The sequence below is a fragment of the Myxine glutinosa genome, chromosome 10, assembly GCF_964187855.1.
Source record: "Myxine glutinosa chromosome 10, kmMyxGlut1.1, whole genome shotgun sequence".
NCBI lineage: Eukaryota > Metazoa > Chordata > Myxini > Myxiniformes > Myxinidae > Myxine > Myxine glutinosa.
The window spans coordinates 68992423-69005246 of NC_136270.1; the positions used below are offsets into that span (position 1 = coordinate 68992423).

The 12824-nt window shown below is 40.7% G+C and overlaps 2 protein-coding genes across 6 annotated transcripts in view; one reads left to right on the top strand and one right to left on the bottom strand.

Moving 5' to 3' along the window:
- Positions 1–12824, top strand: part of LOC137434118 (myosin light chain kinase, smooth muscle-like) — a 281545-nt gene that overhangs the window by 131831 nt on the left and 136890 nt on the right. The gene's annotated exons all lie outside the window — the stretch shown is intronic.
- The window catches only part of LOC137434120 (carbohydrate sulfotransferase 8-like), a 62060-nt gene that overhangs the window by 48399 nt on the left and 837 nt on the right, over positions 1–12824 (bottom strand). The window contains exons 1-2 of one of the 2 annotated variants that reach the window (XM_068126807.2): positions 9352–9392; positions 82–218 (exon numbers count right to left, since the gene is read on the bottom strand). In XM_068126807.2, the coding sequence (XP_067982908.1) occupies positions 82–169 (88 nt within the window). In that variant the 5' untranslated portion in view covers positions 170–218; positions 9352–9392. Of the gene's footprint in view, positions 1–81; positions 219–9351; positions 9393–12824 lie in introns of those variants that run through there. The other variant, XM_068126806.2, reaches the window with a different exon arrangement.

Here is a 12824-nt window from a genome sequence, read left to right on the forward strand (position 1 = left end):
AGATAACAGGCTGAAATAATTTTGAAGAGATATCTGTCAATTTCCCACAGCTCCCTCTCCGTCTCTATCTCAATCTCTCACCTGCCATAGCAGCATCTTCATCGAGGAACTGTGGCATTGACAACACAATTATGATGGACGCTGTCATGAGGATAGGCAAGAGCACCATAGCATTCTTTGTTGAACACTGTCGTCCTCTTTGGAGTCGATATTCATTCCTGTAAAACAGAATGCAAAGAAAACAAACATCTTCATGCACAAAACGTGCGATGACTAAGAGTGGCATGTAGACTAAGTATTTGCAGAGAAGAGTGAATATGCAACTTGATTTGAATGGGTACATTCTTCTTTTATTTTTATGTTTGCTTCCTTCCTCACTTTCCTGTAACTGTCCTTATGAATGTCACAAGGTGACTACCTCTTCTTCTTACTATAATTCACCAAATGTCCGTCCGTCCATTCGAAGGTACCGCAAAAACGGCTGAACCGATCGCAAAGATATTTTGGGTGGGTAATCTTGGGACATCCTGGAGTAAAGTAGGCGATGTTGTTTTTCCAATTTTCCAATTTTTCCAATTTTTCCAATTTTCCAGTTTTTCCAAACACAATGGAATAATATTTACCGATATGAACAGTGATGTGGCTTTTGTTGAAATTCTACGTACCAGGAGAGAGTAGATCGACTCCTGACGAACTCTTCCTATAGAAACATGCGGCTCCGAAGGAACACGGCAGCATGTGCAAAGCGACTGAGAAACAGGTGTAGCGGCCGCTTCCGTGTTACAGATTCGGCGCGCACTCTTCACACATAAACGTGCGACTGAGAAAGACATGTAGCGGCCGCTTCCGTTTTGCAGAATTCAATCTTTTTTCAAAATGGGCGCCATGTACTGTTTAGATTTTGATGATTTGCGTGTGATATGATTTAACGGATGTTTATATGAATCGTTTAAAATAAAAAAGCCTTCAATTTCTGATATTTTGGCTTTTCATTTGGGCCTCACAATTGAAGCCCCGCCCGTAGGGCAGGTACCGTTGCTAGTTGAAATAATGCGAGCAAAAGTAAAAGTCAACTTTGGTATTTTATCAACTAAAACTTAATAAGAGGGAAACAAAGTGCGGCTCACATTTCGTCCATTAGCCCCTCATCGAGGCAGAAGAGAAAACAAAATCAAACCATATGGATAATTCTGCTTGTGGCATCTACAGTCACGTGAAAAAGCAAGTACACCCCATGTAAAGTTTTGACTTTTTCAACATATTTCAACATACAGCTTTTTGATCTTCATTTCAACAATAATGATAGATAAAGGTGATATAATATAACAAATATCATGAAACATTTACATTTTGTAGTCCATTGTATAATTTAAATAAACATAAATGCAAATTTTGCACGTGGAAAAAGTAAGTACACCCCCACATTTATCACTACTTCAAATACCTAAAATTAGAATCAGGTGCACCAGCTCAGGTGCAAATGATTAGAACATCGTTAGAGAGGATATTGCAGGAACCTGTCTTATTTAAACCTCAGACATTTAGTTTGGTTTGCTCTTTGTTGTTGAAGTGTGCGGCATCACCATGCCTAGATCAAAAGAGCTCTCTGAGGCCTTCAGAAAGAAGGTTATAGATGCCTACGAGTCTGGGAAAGGATTTAAAAAGATCTCCAAACAATTTGAAATCAATCATTTGACTGTCCGGAAGATCATCTACAAGTGGAGAAGATTCCAAACAACTGCCAACTTGTTCAGGCCAGGCCGCCCCAGCAAGTTCAGCCCGAGAGCAGACCGCAAGATGCTGAAAGAAGTCTCTAAGAACCTCAGAATGTCATCACGGGACCTACAGGTAGCTCTTGCCACTGTGGATGTCAAAGTGCACGAGTCTACCATTAGAAAGAGGCTGCACAAATTTGATCTACATGGGAGGTGTGCCAGGAGGAAACCTTTGCTGTCCAGAAAGAACATCAGAGCAAGACTAAAGTTTGCCAATGAACACCTAGGCAATGACCAGCACTTCTGGAACAATATGCTCTGGACAGATGAGTCAAAGGTAGAGCTATTTGGCCACAGTACCAGAAGACATGTTTGGCGAAAACCAAAGACAGCATTTGACCACAAGAACCTGATACCAACTGTAAAGCATGGTGGTGGAAATATTATGGTTTGGGGCAGCTTTGCTGCATCAGGGCCTGGGCAGCTCACCATCATAGAATCAACTATGAATTCTTCATTGTACCAGAGGGTGCTTGAGGATAATGTGAGGCCATCTGTCGGAAAGTTGAAGCTCTACTGTAGGTGGACCTTGCAACATGACAATGACCCTAAACATACCAGTAAATCCACCAAGGAATGGCTGAAAAGAAAAAAATGGAGGATTCTGGAATGGCCAAGTCAAAGCCCGGATCTAAATCCCATCGAGATGTTGTGGGGGGATTTGAAATGAGCTGTGCATGCGAGAAACCCCTCAAACATCGCACAGCTGAAAGAATTCTGCATGGAGTGGGCAAAATTTTCTCCCAGTCGATGTCAGAGACTGGTAGACAGTTATAAGAAACGCCTACTTGAGGTTATTTCTGCCAAAGGGGGCAATACCACCTCTTAGAGCCAAGGGTGTTCTTACTTTTTCCACATGTGAAATTTGCATTTATGTTTATTTAAATTATACAATGGCATACAAAATGTAAATGTTTCATGATATTTGTTATATTATATCACCTTTGTCTGTCAATATTGTTGAAATGAAGATCAAATAGCTGTATGTTGAAATATGTTGAAAAAGTCAAAACTTTACATGGGGTGTACTTACTTTTTCACGTGACTGTACATGTACCTATTACTCCTACATCTATTCTGTTCGGCCCAGTCGACAACATACTTTTCTCAAAGTGGTGGGTGGCACTTCAAGCCCAAACCATCACGGATTATTGTTGTTATCGTCCTTGTCTTCATTACTTGCAAAATGGAAGATTTTTCAAGTGTATTGGTCGGTTGAGTTTGTTATTCTGTCTGTTTGTCCGTTTACTTGTCTGTCATTCGCCTACAGGTCATGATTCTATACTGATGGTCATGAAACTTCACCAAGTTGTAGTGGTCGTTACATGTGAGAAGCCTATTGATTTTGAGGTCAAATGTCATCTGGAGGTCGAATTTCTAAAATCGCCATGTTTCATCCAATTGACTTGAAAATTGAACAGCATTTGCATATTGAGTCACTAAATCGGGAAACCAACTAACTTTGAGGTCAAAAGTCAACTCAAGGTCAAACTTCTAAAATCATAAAATTTTCATCTGAAAAATCATCACTTTTCATCTTTTTCAATTGGAAATTAAACAGCAATTACATAATGCATCACTGAATTAGGAAACCAACTATTTTTGAGGTCAAACTTCTAAAATCATCGATTTTCATCTGAAAAATCGTCGCGTTTCATTGTATTGACCCGAGCTTTGATCAAGATCGTCAATTTTAATGTTGATGAATTATTATTATTATTTTTTGGACAATAAATAAATGGATAATTTGATGGATCAATGACAACCTTTTTTGGGGGGCGGGGAGGGAGTTGGGGGGGAGAAGGGTGGATTTTGCAAGTATCGTGCTCTGCAAGAAGTCGTCTTGTTTATTTAGTTTGTCACGTGATTGTATTGTTGTTTGACGGCCCTCCTGTGCTACCTAATCTGATACAATCCCATCACCCATCCTTGATTGGTATATCCGTCAGATTTAAATATTAGTAAAGCAGAAACGTTAACACAAGGATATGCCAATTTCACGCTGCCAGCTACTATAGCTACAATGTAGCAACTATTAAGAGTTTCATGGTCATGGGTCATCATTTGAGCACGTATATGGAATTTGTCCAAGGTATCAGTGATAACTGTCCTACTCATGGAATCCTTAACGTCTCCCAGCAAGTAATGCTAACAGACATGCCCCTAACTTAGTTATTTCCTATCTGATGCATGGCTGTTATGACCTACTATGATCAAGTCAACACCTCTTATAGGTACAGTTGATTTGTGTGAGATTTACGACTTTCTCATGAAAGTATGACACTTGGCACACTTGTAGATATTGCACTACTAAAAAATTTTTTTTCATGTGGAGCCATTGTGAAAATGCCCAATGTCGGCCGTGGTGGCCATTTTGGGGCCGTCTTTAGCAAAAAAACACATTTTTTTCGATATCTTCACAAGAACACATGATGCAACAAGAAAAAGAGCAAACAAAAATGGTTTCTACCCCTATGTTTTCATGCAGTCTACATCTCGGTAAAACGTCTGATCTCTTGAGCTGTCTTGAAACCTGTGGTGATATTTGACGTGATATTCCAGAGACTGATGTCATCAGCTTTGATGTAGCTGCAGTTGTCAACATGCCGAAACCAGCTGGTGCCAAAACCTTTGACTATACATTGAAGTTCTTCATATCATACATCCATGGCCAAATCAAAAGGTCTAGTTGAGTGCACATAGTGTGGGATTAGTATTTCAAGATCAGCTTGAAATCACTGACAATAAGGAAGCTTGGGAAAGGTGCTGGAATAAGAGTTGAAGGGTAAAATTGCCCACCAACAAACTGGCAGCAGTTTCTTTGAGTCGAGTATGAGTCGGTTCTCTTTGCATTTCTGCCAAAGCATGCTGTACAGATTGCAACAGACAAGCTGTTAGTTGCCACACAGGGACCCAATGTTTGTAGGCCTCAAAAAGACACAAGTGAGCTCTCTCCTTGCAGCCATGAATAAGCAGATACCCAAATGCACCTGCACACAGCTCATGCTGTAGGCCAAGGTTGTGAGAAAGTAACTCTACATACAGTAGACATTGATATAGTTGTTACCTCGGCCACCGAAAGTGGATGGGGGTTATGTTCTCATCCCTGTCTGTTTGTTTGTCTGTCTGCATGTGAACAGGATGTCTCAAAAAGTTGTGGACGCATTCGGATGACATTTGGTGGAGAGGTTGTGTATGTGACAAGGACGAAATGATTAGATTTTGGTGAAGATCTGAATCTGCATCCGAGACCTTTTTAAGTGATACTCGAATGTCAGGCCTGGCCAGGCCGGTTCGTGAAAGACTTGGGCTTAGCTTCCCCCGGCCGACCCCACAAGATGGGATAATAGTGGCCGTTAAAGAGCAATAAAATACTTCACCTTCAACAAAATACTTGTACAAAAACAAACAACAGGCATTTTAAGGCCATTTTCACTGCTAGAGTGGGGGTTGGCCTTGCAGTCCCCATGACAATCTTCTCCATTTTGTCCTATTTTCTACATCTCCCCTTGTTAACCCCCTTGCCCACATTTCTTCTTCCACCACCTTTAGCCAAGTCATTCTCGGTCTTCCCGGTCCTCAACCTCCTTCTTCATTCATTTCCATCACTCTTCTCAACCAGCCACTTTCATCCTTCCTCAACACATGACCAAACCATCTCAACCTGTTTCTCTTCACAGCTTCCATCACAGGCTCTATTCCCATCATCTTTCGCAGTTCATCATTTGTATTCCTCTCTCTCAACGATACTCCACACATCCACCGAACCATTCACATTTCCACCCTTTCCAGCCTTCGTTGCTGCTCTACCCATGTCTCACTCCCATAAATCATAACACTTCTCCCACATGCAGCATACACCTTTCCCTTCAGCTTCAACGACACTCCCCTCCTCATCAGCATGCCACTCAGTTCCCGAAACTTCTTCCATGCACATCTCACTCAAGCAACCGTTGCCGAGTCTGATCCACCTTCTCCATTCAACATGTCTCCTAGGGAGGAAAATGTTTCCACACCTTCCAGCTTCACGCTGTCTCCAAGATCCAACTCAACATTTCCTCCATCTGCAGCTCCCTCTGTGCACATCTTACACTTCAATGTAGCTGCCACACTGGTTAATGACCCTCTCAAACCACTACATTTTTGATGAACCCACAATGCGCACATTGTAAATTGAATGGAGTTCACTCCGCCACCCTTCCTGCACACAGCACCCGACCACTTCCCATTTCTTTCCACCTCACCACATGCTTTAACACTTGCCATCACCTTTGTCTTTCCGATATTCACCTTCAGAACTTTTGTCTATATACATTCGTTCCACTTGTTCATCTTCTCCTTCAGTCCATCCATACTTTCCGCAATCAACACCAGATCATCTGCATACAACAACTCCCACGGTAAACCCTCCTTTACATTCCGAGCCAGCACCTCCATCACAGCTACAAATAGTAGTGGACTTAATACTGACCCCTGATGCACTCCCACCTTCACCTCAAACTCACCATTGTTCTCATCCTTCGTCCTTACAGCTGTGCACACTCTTTCGTACATTGCCATCACTACTCTGATCAACCATTCCTCCACTCCTAACTTCCTCAATGCCCAAGGCACTACTTCGCGTGGAACCCTATCGAATGTTTTCTCCAGATCAACAAACCCAAGAAGCAACATCTTGCTTTTCTCCAAGTACTTCTCCTGCAATTGCTTTACAATAAAAAGCGCATTTGTCGTTCCTCTTGCTGGCATAAATCCAAACTGCATTTCATCGATCTTCACTTTCTTCCTTATCCTCCTCTCCAACACCCTTTCCAATACCTTCATTCCATGCTCCAGTAACTATATCGCTTGATACGAGCCACAGTCCAGAGGGTCACCTTTCCCCTTGTATAGAGGGACGAGGGTACGCAGTTCCCAATCCTTGAAATGTGGCCTTCTTTCACCACCAGATTACAGATCTCTATCATTCTCTTCACACCCCAACTTCCTGCTGCCTTCAACATATCTCGCACACCTCCCATTGGTCCTCCCGCTTTTCTACTCTTCATTGCTTTTATCGCTTCCTCAACTTCCTTCTCAGTTATCTTCTCTGCCGGTCCTAAAACTGGGTTACTCTCTATGTTGCCATCCCATTCATTCTCTGCATTCAACAGCATTTCCATATATCTCTTCAATCTTCTTTTAAGTCCATCTGGGTCCACAACAATTTGTCCCACTTCATCCTTCAAGCAACTCACCCCCATCACATCACACCTCTTTCGCTATCTGCTTTGCAATCCTGAATACCGCTCTCTGACCCTCTTCCGAATCCAAGCGTTCTCCGAACATTTTCCTACATGACTCCTGCACCTTTGCACCTTTGCTTCTGCCACTCCTTGAACTTCTTCCTCTTCTTGTCAATCCTCTTTCCAACTTCATCATCCCACCACCATGTTTCCGAGTTCCTCGGTGGTCCTTTTGTCCATCCACATACCTCACCAACGGCTCCCAACAGACTATCTTTCATTGACATCCAACCACTTTCAAGTTCAACCACATCATCCTCGACCATACTCAGCCTCTCTTTACTGCCTCCCTCACTGTCACCTCTTTCAACCTCCACAACCTTCATTCTCGGTTGGTACTTCACCCGCCGAGCTCTCCTCGCATCTTTCACCCTTATGTCGCAGACAAACAAGTGGTGCTGTGAAACAGCCGCCTCCCCCAGGATCACCTTTGTGTCCCGGAGGTGTCCCCAATCTCGCCTATGCACCATCAGGTAGTCAACGGTTGTCGTCGACCCACCTGACGTGTATGTAACACCAACAAGCTTATTATCCTCTTTCTGGAACTGAGTATTACAAATCAACAAACCAGCTCCATCAGCAATCTCCAAAATCCTTTCACCTTCTCCATTTCTCACACCATATCCGTAACCCCCAGAACTCCCTCAAAACCGTCCATACTCCTTCCCACATGTCCATTTAGGTCTCCTCCTACCACAACAACTTCCTTATCTTTCACGTTTTCCATCAGCTTCTTTATTGCACACCAGAAGTTGTCCTTCTCTTCATCGCCCCGACCAACCTGCGGAGCATATCCCAAGATGACGTTCACCAAGAGCTTTCCAATCATCATTTTCACCATCAGCAACCTTTCACTCACTCTAGTCACACTCACCACACTGTCTACAAACTCCTCAGTAAACAGGACACAAACACCATGCACGCCTTCTGGGCACCCTTGCCACACAAACTTGTATTTCTGTCCCTGCCCACGCTTCACCATTCTCACACCACTTTCCTTCCATCTCGTCTCCTGCGCACAACATATGTCCATTCTTCTTCTGACCAATACTTCCACCACTTCTCCTGATCTCCCTGTCATTGTCCCTACATTCCATGTCCCAAACCTCAGAAACCGATCTCTACGTTGGGCATCAAACGTTTCGTCGTCATAAATGGAGTGATTTGCACCCTTGCTTCGATCGGGTTCCCCACCTTGATTTTTGATGAGAGGGAGTGGGGTCGCCCACGGGGTACTTCGGGCTGTACCCTGCCCATATGTAGTTGTAATTGTCATGGTTCTCTTTTTGAGGCAATGTTTTATGGCCGGATGCCCTTCCTGACGCCAACCCTTTTAGTAGCCTCTTACGACACGCAGGGATACGGTGTTCCTATTCTAAACCGGGGTACACACCGGGAACTTCACCATTGAGTGATAATGCTAAAACCGATATATAACACGATATCTCAAAAAGTTATGGACGATTCGAACGAAACTTGGTGGAGAGGTTGGGTGTTTGACAAGGAAGAATTGATTCGGTTTTGGTGAAGATCTAGATCAGGATACGAGAATTTTTTTTATTTTAAAAGTGATTCGTCATAATTGAAAGATAAGGCCAAAAACAATATACACGACAATATTTATGCTGCTGCAGGAGTCATACCCATACATTGTTTGGGACAAGAGAAGATTGAGGGCCAGTGTGTATTACGTGGAGCTCCACTTTTGATTGGTTTGCCCCTAACTTGTCGAACGTCAGAGTATAGATCACATTCTAAAGGGAATGTGATCAGACACTAATACTTCTGCAGACGAAGTACCTGATCACTGAGAAACTGCAATGTGAATGTTTGTGAGGTTTGAAACATACTCGGCCGAATATGCTGCGGTACGGCAACCATGCATTGTTGGTAGGAAAGTGGTGGGAAGAGGAGGACCAAGAGGAACGGTAGAAGGAAACAGCAGGAGCAGTTGAAGGTTTCAACATAGTCATGACCTGACCATCAGCCGATTAATTTAAAAAGGACACATTTAATTCAGCGTTCACCTGATTATGAGGTAGCAGAATGTGGACCACTCTAATGAATGACATCGCATGCTTAACCTTCGATTTCCCATAATCCCATGGTAGTAACGACAGGTCAAACTACTGTGTCGAAACTGGATAGTTCAGCCATGAGATCCTCATTTTTTTGCATATCAGGCGTATCAACAGTTGCCGTAATCACAGTGGTCACCATGCATTGTGATCCCCGCACTATAACCACATAATGCACGCATTTATTTTCACAAACAAACACAACAATCTCACCTTTTCAAATCCAATTAAGTTTCATGCCACCGTCCATCAGGATGCCCTCAAAAGGAACACAAACAAGCCCATTCCTACGGTCAGCGACGCTAAGGTAACATATCTTCAACATTCACCAGTGGTGCCTGTACTCTTTTTGCCTATAGCTTTGATGTAAAGGGATGGGCAAATTATGTCAATAGAAAATAAAAATATACAAAATGTGATGTTATTTTCAACTCGTAGCCCAAACAATGAGAAAAGGACATTTGAACTCAGCAAAAGGAGAAGAAAAAAGAGAGGGAACATATACTGCACTGTACGTGTATATTGTACTGTATGTAGTGAATGTGAATGAATGAGCGTTTCATTCATTCATGTACTGAATGTGAAATGTATGTGAAATAAAATATTCCTCCAAACGTTCTCGGTATGTCTCGAAATCGTCGCAATCAAAAACCCCGAATGAAGACCCAAGTCACGTGACCGACCCAGCTCCAACCCTTCGCAGATTCCGTCCGTTGACTCGTGAATATAATAAGGTAAATTGAAAAATTTAACTACCTCTTAAAGATAATATGTAGTTCTGTGATTCTGTATTGATACTGGTACATCCTAAATTAAATATTAAATAGTTTCTGGCATATTTTAGTAATTTTGGCAGCCATTAAAAATAAAAACATTCTAAATGGCTGCCATGTTGAAGTTCGTGTTGGCTAATCAACTTGATTTAAAGAGTATCTACATAGGGGCATATCTGACAAATTTCATTCTTGTATCTCAATGTGAACGATTCGCCCTAATAATGGGTGTTTGCCGCCCAGCTAAATGGAATGGCAGCAGATGCGACACCCAGCTTCATGTTTCTATGAATGAAGGCGAACTTAAAAGTAACCTGTTGCCCTTAAAGGATCAGGAATACACGAATGGGGTTGGTAATCACACCCAGAGTAGGCAGTTCAAATGTACTGTAATTAATTCACAAATTATAACCTTTTAACTCCATAAATTGATGAACAAGAAGACGTCATGCAGAGCACGATACTTGCAAAATCCACCCCCCTCCCCCTGAAAAAAGGTTGCAATTGACCCAGAAAATTGTCCATTTCATCAAGATCAAAATTGACGATCTTGATCAAAGATAGGGTCAATAGGTTGAAAAGTGATGTTTTGATGCTCGGGTCAATAGTTTGTTTCCCAATTCAGTGAGGAACTAGGCAAATGCTGTTATATTTTCAAGTCAATTGGATGAAAATTGATGATTTTTCAGATGAAAATTGATGATTTTGGAAGTTTGGCCTTGAGTTGACCTTTTGACCTCAAAAGTGAGTTCCTCATTCAGTGAGGAACTATGCAAATGCTGTTATATTTTCAAGTCAATTGGATGAAAATTGATGATTTTTCAGATGAAAATTGATGATTTTGGAAGTTTGGCCTTGAGTTGACCTTTTGACCTCAAAAATATATAGGATTTTGTCGGACCACAAACTCAAACATCTGGTAAAGTTTCGTGAAGATCGGTTTAAAATTGTGACCTGTAGGCAAGTATAAGTGAGCGGACAGACAAAAACACAAACACAGACCGGAGTGATCAACATACTTGTAAAAAAACAATTTTTTTGCCAAGTAACAAACAAACACACACAAACAAACACAAACACAGAGCGGAGTGATCAACATACTTGTAAAAAAACAATTGTTTTGCCAAGTAACAAACAAACACACACAAACAAACACAAACACAGAGCAGAGTGATCAACATACTTGTAAAAAAACAAAAATTTTGCCAATTAAAAAATAAACACACACAAACAAACACAAACACAGAGCGGAGTGATCAACATACTTGTAAAAAACCAATTTCTTTGCCAAGTAACAAACAAACACACACAAACAAACACAAACACAGAGTGGAGTGATCACAATACTTGTAAAAAAACAATTTTTTTGCCAAGTAACAAATGAACACACACACAAACAAACATAAACACAGAGCAGAGTGATCAACATACTTGTAAAAAAACAAAATTTTTGCCAAGTAACAAATAAACACACACACAAACAAACAAACACAGAGCGGAGTGATCAACATACTTGTAAAAAAACAAAAAAATTGCCAAGTAACAAATAAACACACACACAAACAAACACAAACACAGAGCGGAGTGATCAACATACTTGTAAAAAAACAAATTTTTTGCCAAGTAACAAATAAACACACACACAAACAAACAAACACAGAGCGGAGTGATCAACATACTTGTAAAAAAACAAAAATTTTGCCAAGTAACAAATAAACACACACACAAACAAACACAAACACAGAGCGGAGTGATCAACATACTTGTAAAAAAAAAACAAAAGTTTTGCCAAGTAACAAACAAACACGTAAACAAACGCAAACACAGAGCAGAGTGATCAACATACTTGTAAAAAAACCAAATTTTTGCCAAGTAACAAATAAACACACACACAAACAAACAAACACAGAGCGGAGTGATCAACATACTTGTAAAAAAACGAAAATTTTGCCAAGTAACAAATAAACACACACACAAACAAACACAAACACAGAGCGGAATGATCAACATACTTGTAAAAAAACAAATTTTTTGCCAAGTAACAAATAAACACACACACAAACAAACAAACACAGAGCGGAGTGATCAACATACTTCTAAAAAAACAAAAATTTTGCCAAGTAACAAATAAACACACACACAAACAAACACAAACACAGAGCGGAGTGATCAGCATACTTGTAAAAAAACAAAAAAATTGCCAAGTAACAAATAAACACACACACAAACAAACACAAACACAGAGCGGAGTGATCAACATACTTGTAAAAAAACAAATTTTTTGCCAAGTAACAAATAAACACACACACAAACAAACACAAACACAGAGCGGAGTGATCAGCATACTTGTAAAAAAAAAAAAAGGTTTTGCCAAGTAACAAACAAACACGTAAACAAACACAAACACAGAGCGAAGTGATCAACATACTTCTAAAAAAACAAAAATTTTGCCAAGTAACAAATAAACACACACACAAACAAACACAAACACAGAGCGGAGTGATCAGCATACTTGTAAAAAAAAAAAAAGGTTTTGCCAAGTAACAAACAAACACGTAAACAAACACAAACACAGAGCGGAGTGATCAACATACTTGTAAAAAAACAAAAAATTTGCCAAGTAACAAATAAACACACACACAACAAACACAAACACAGAGCGGAGTGATCAACATACTTGTAAAAAAACAAATTTTTTGCCAAGTAACAAATAAACACACACACAAACAAACAAACACAGAGCGGAGTGATCAACATACTTGTAAAAAAACAAAAATTTTGCCAAGTAACAAATAAACACACACACAAACAAACACAAACACAGAGCGGAGTGATCAACATACTTGTAAAAAAAAACAAAAGTTTTGCCAAGTAACAAACAAACACGTAAACAAACACAAACACAGAGCAGAG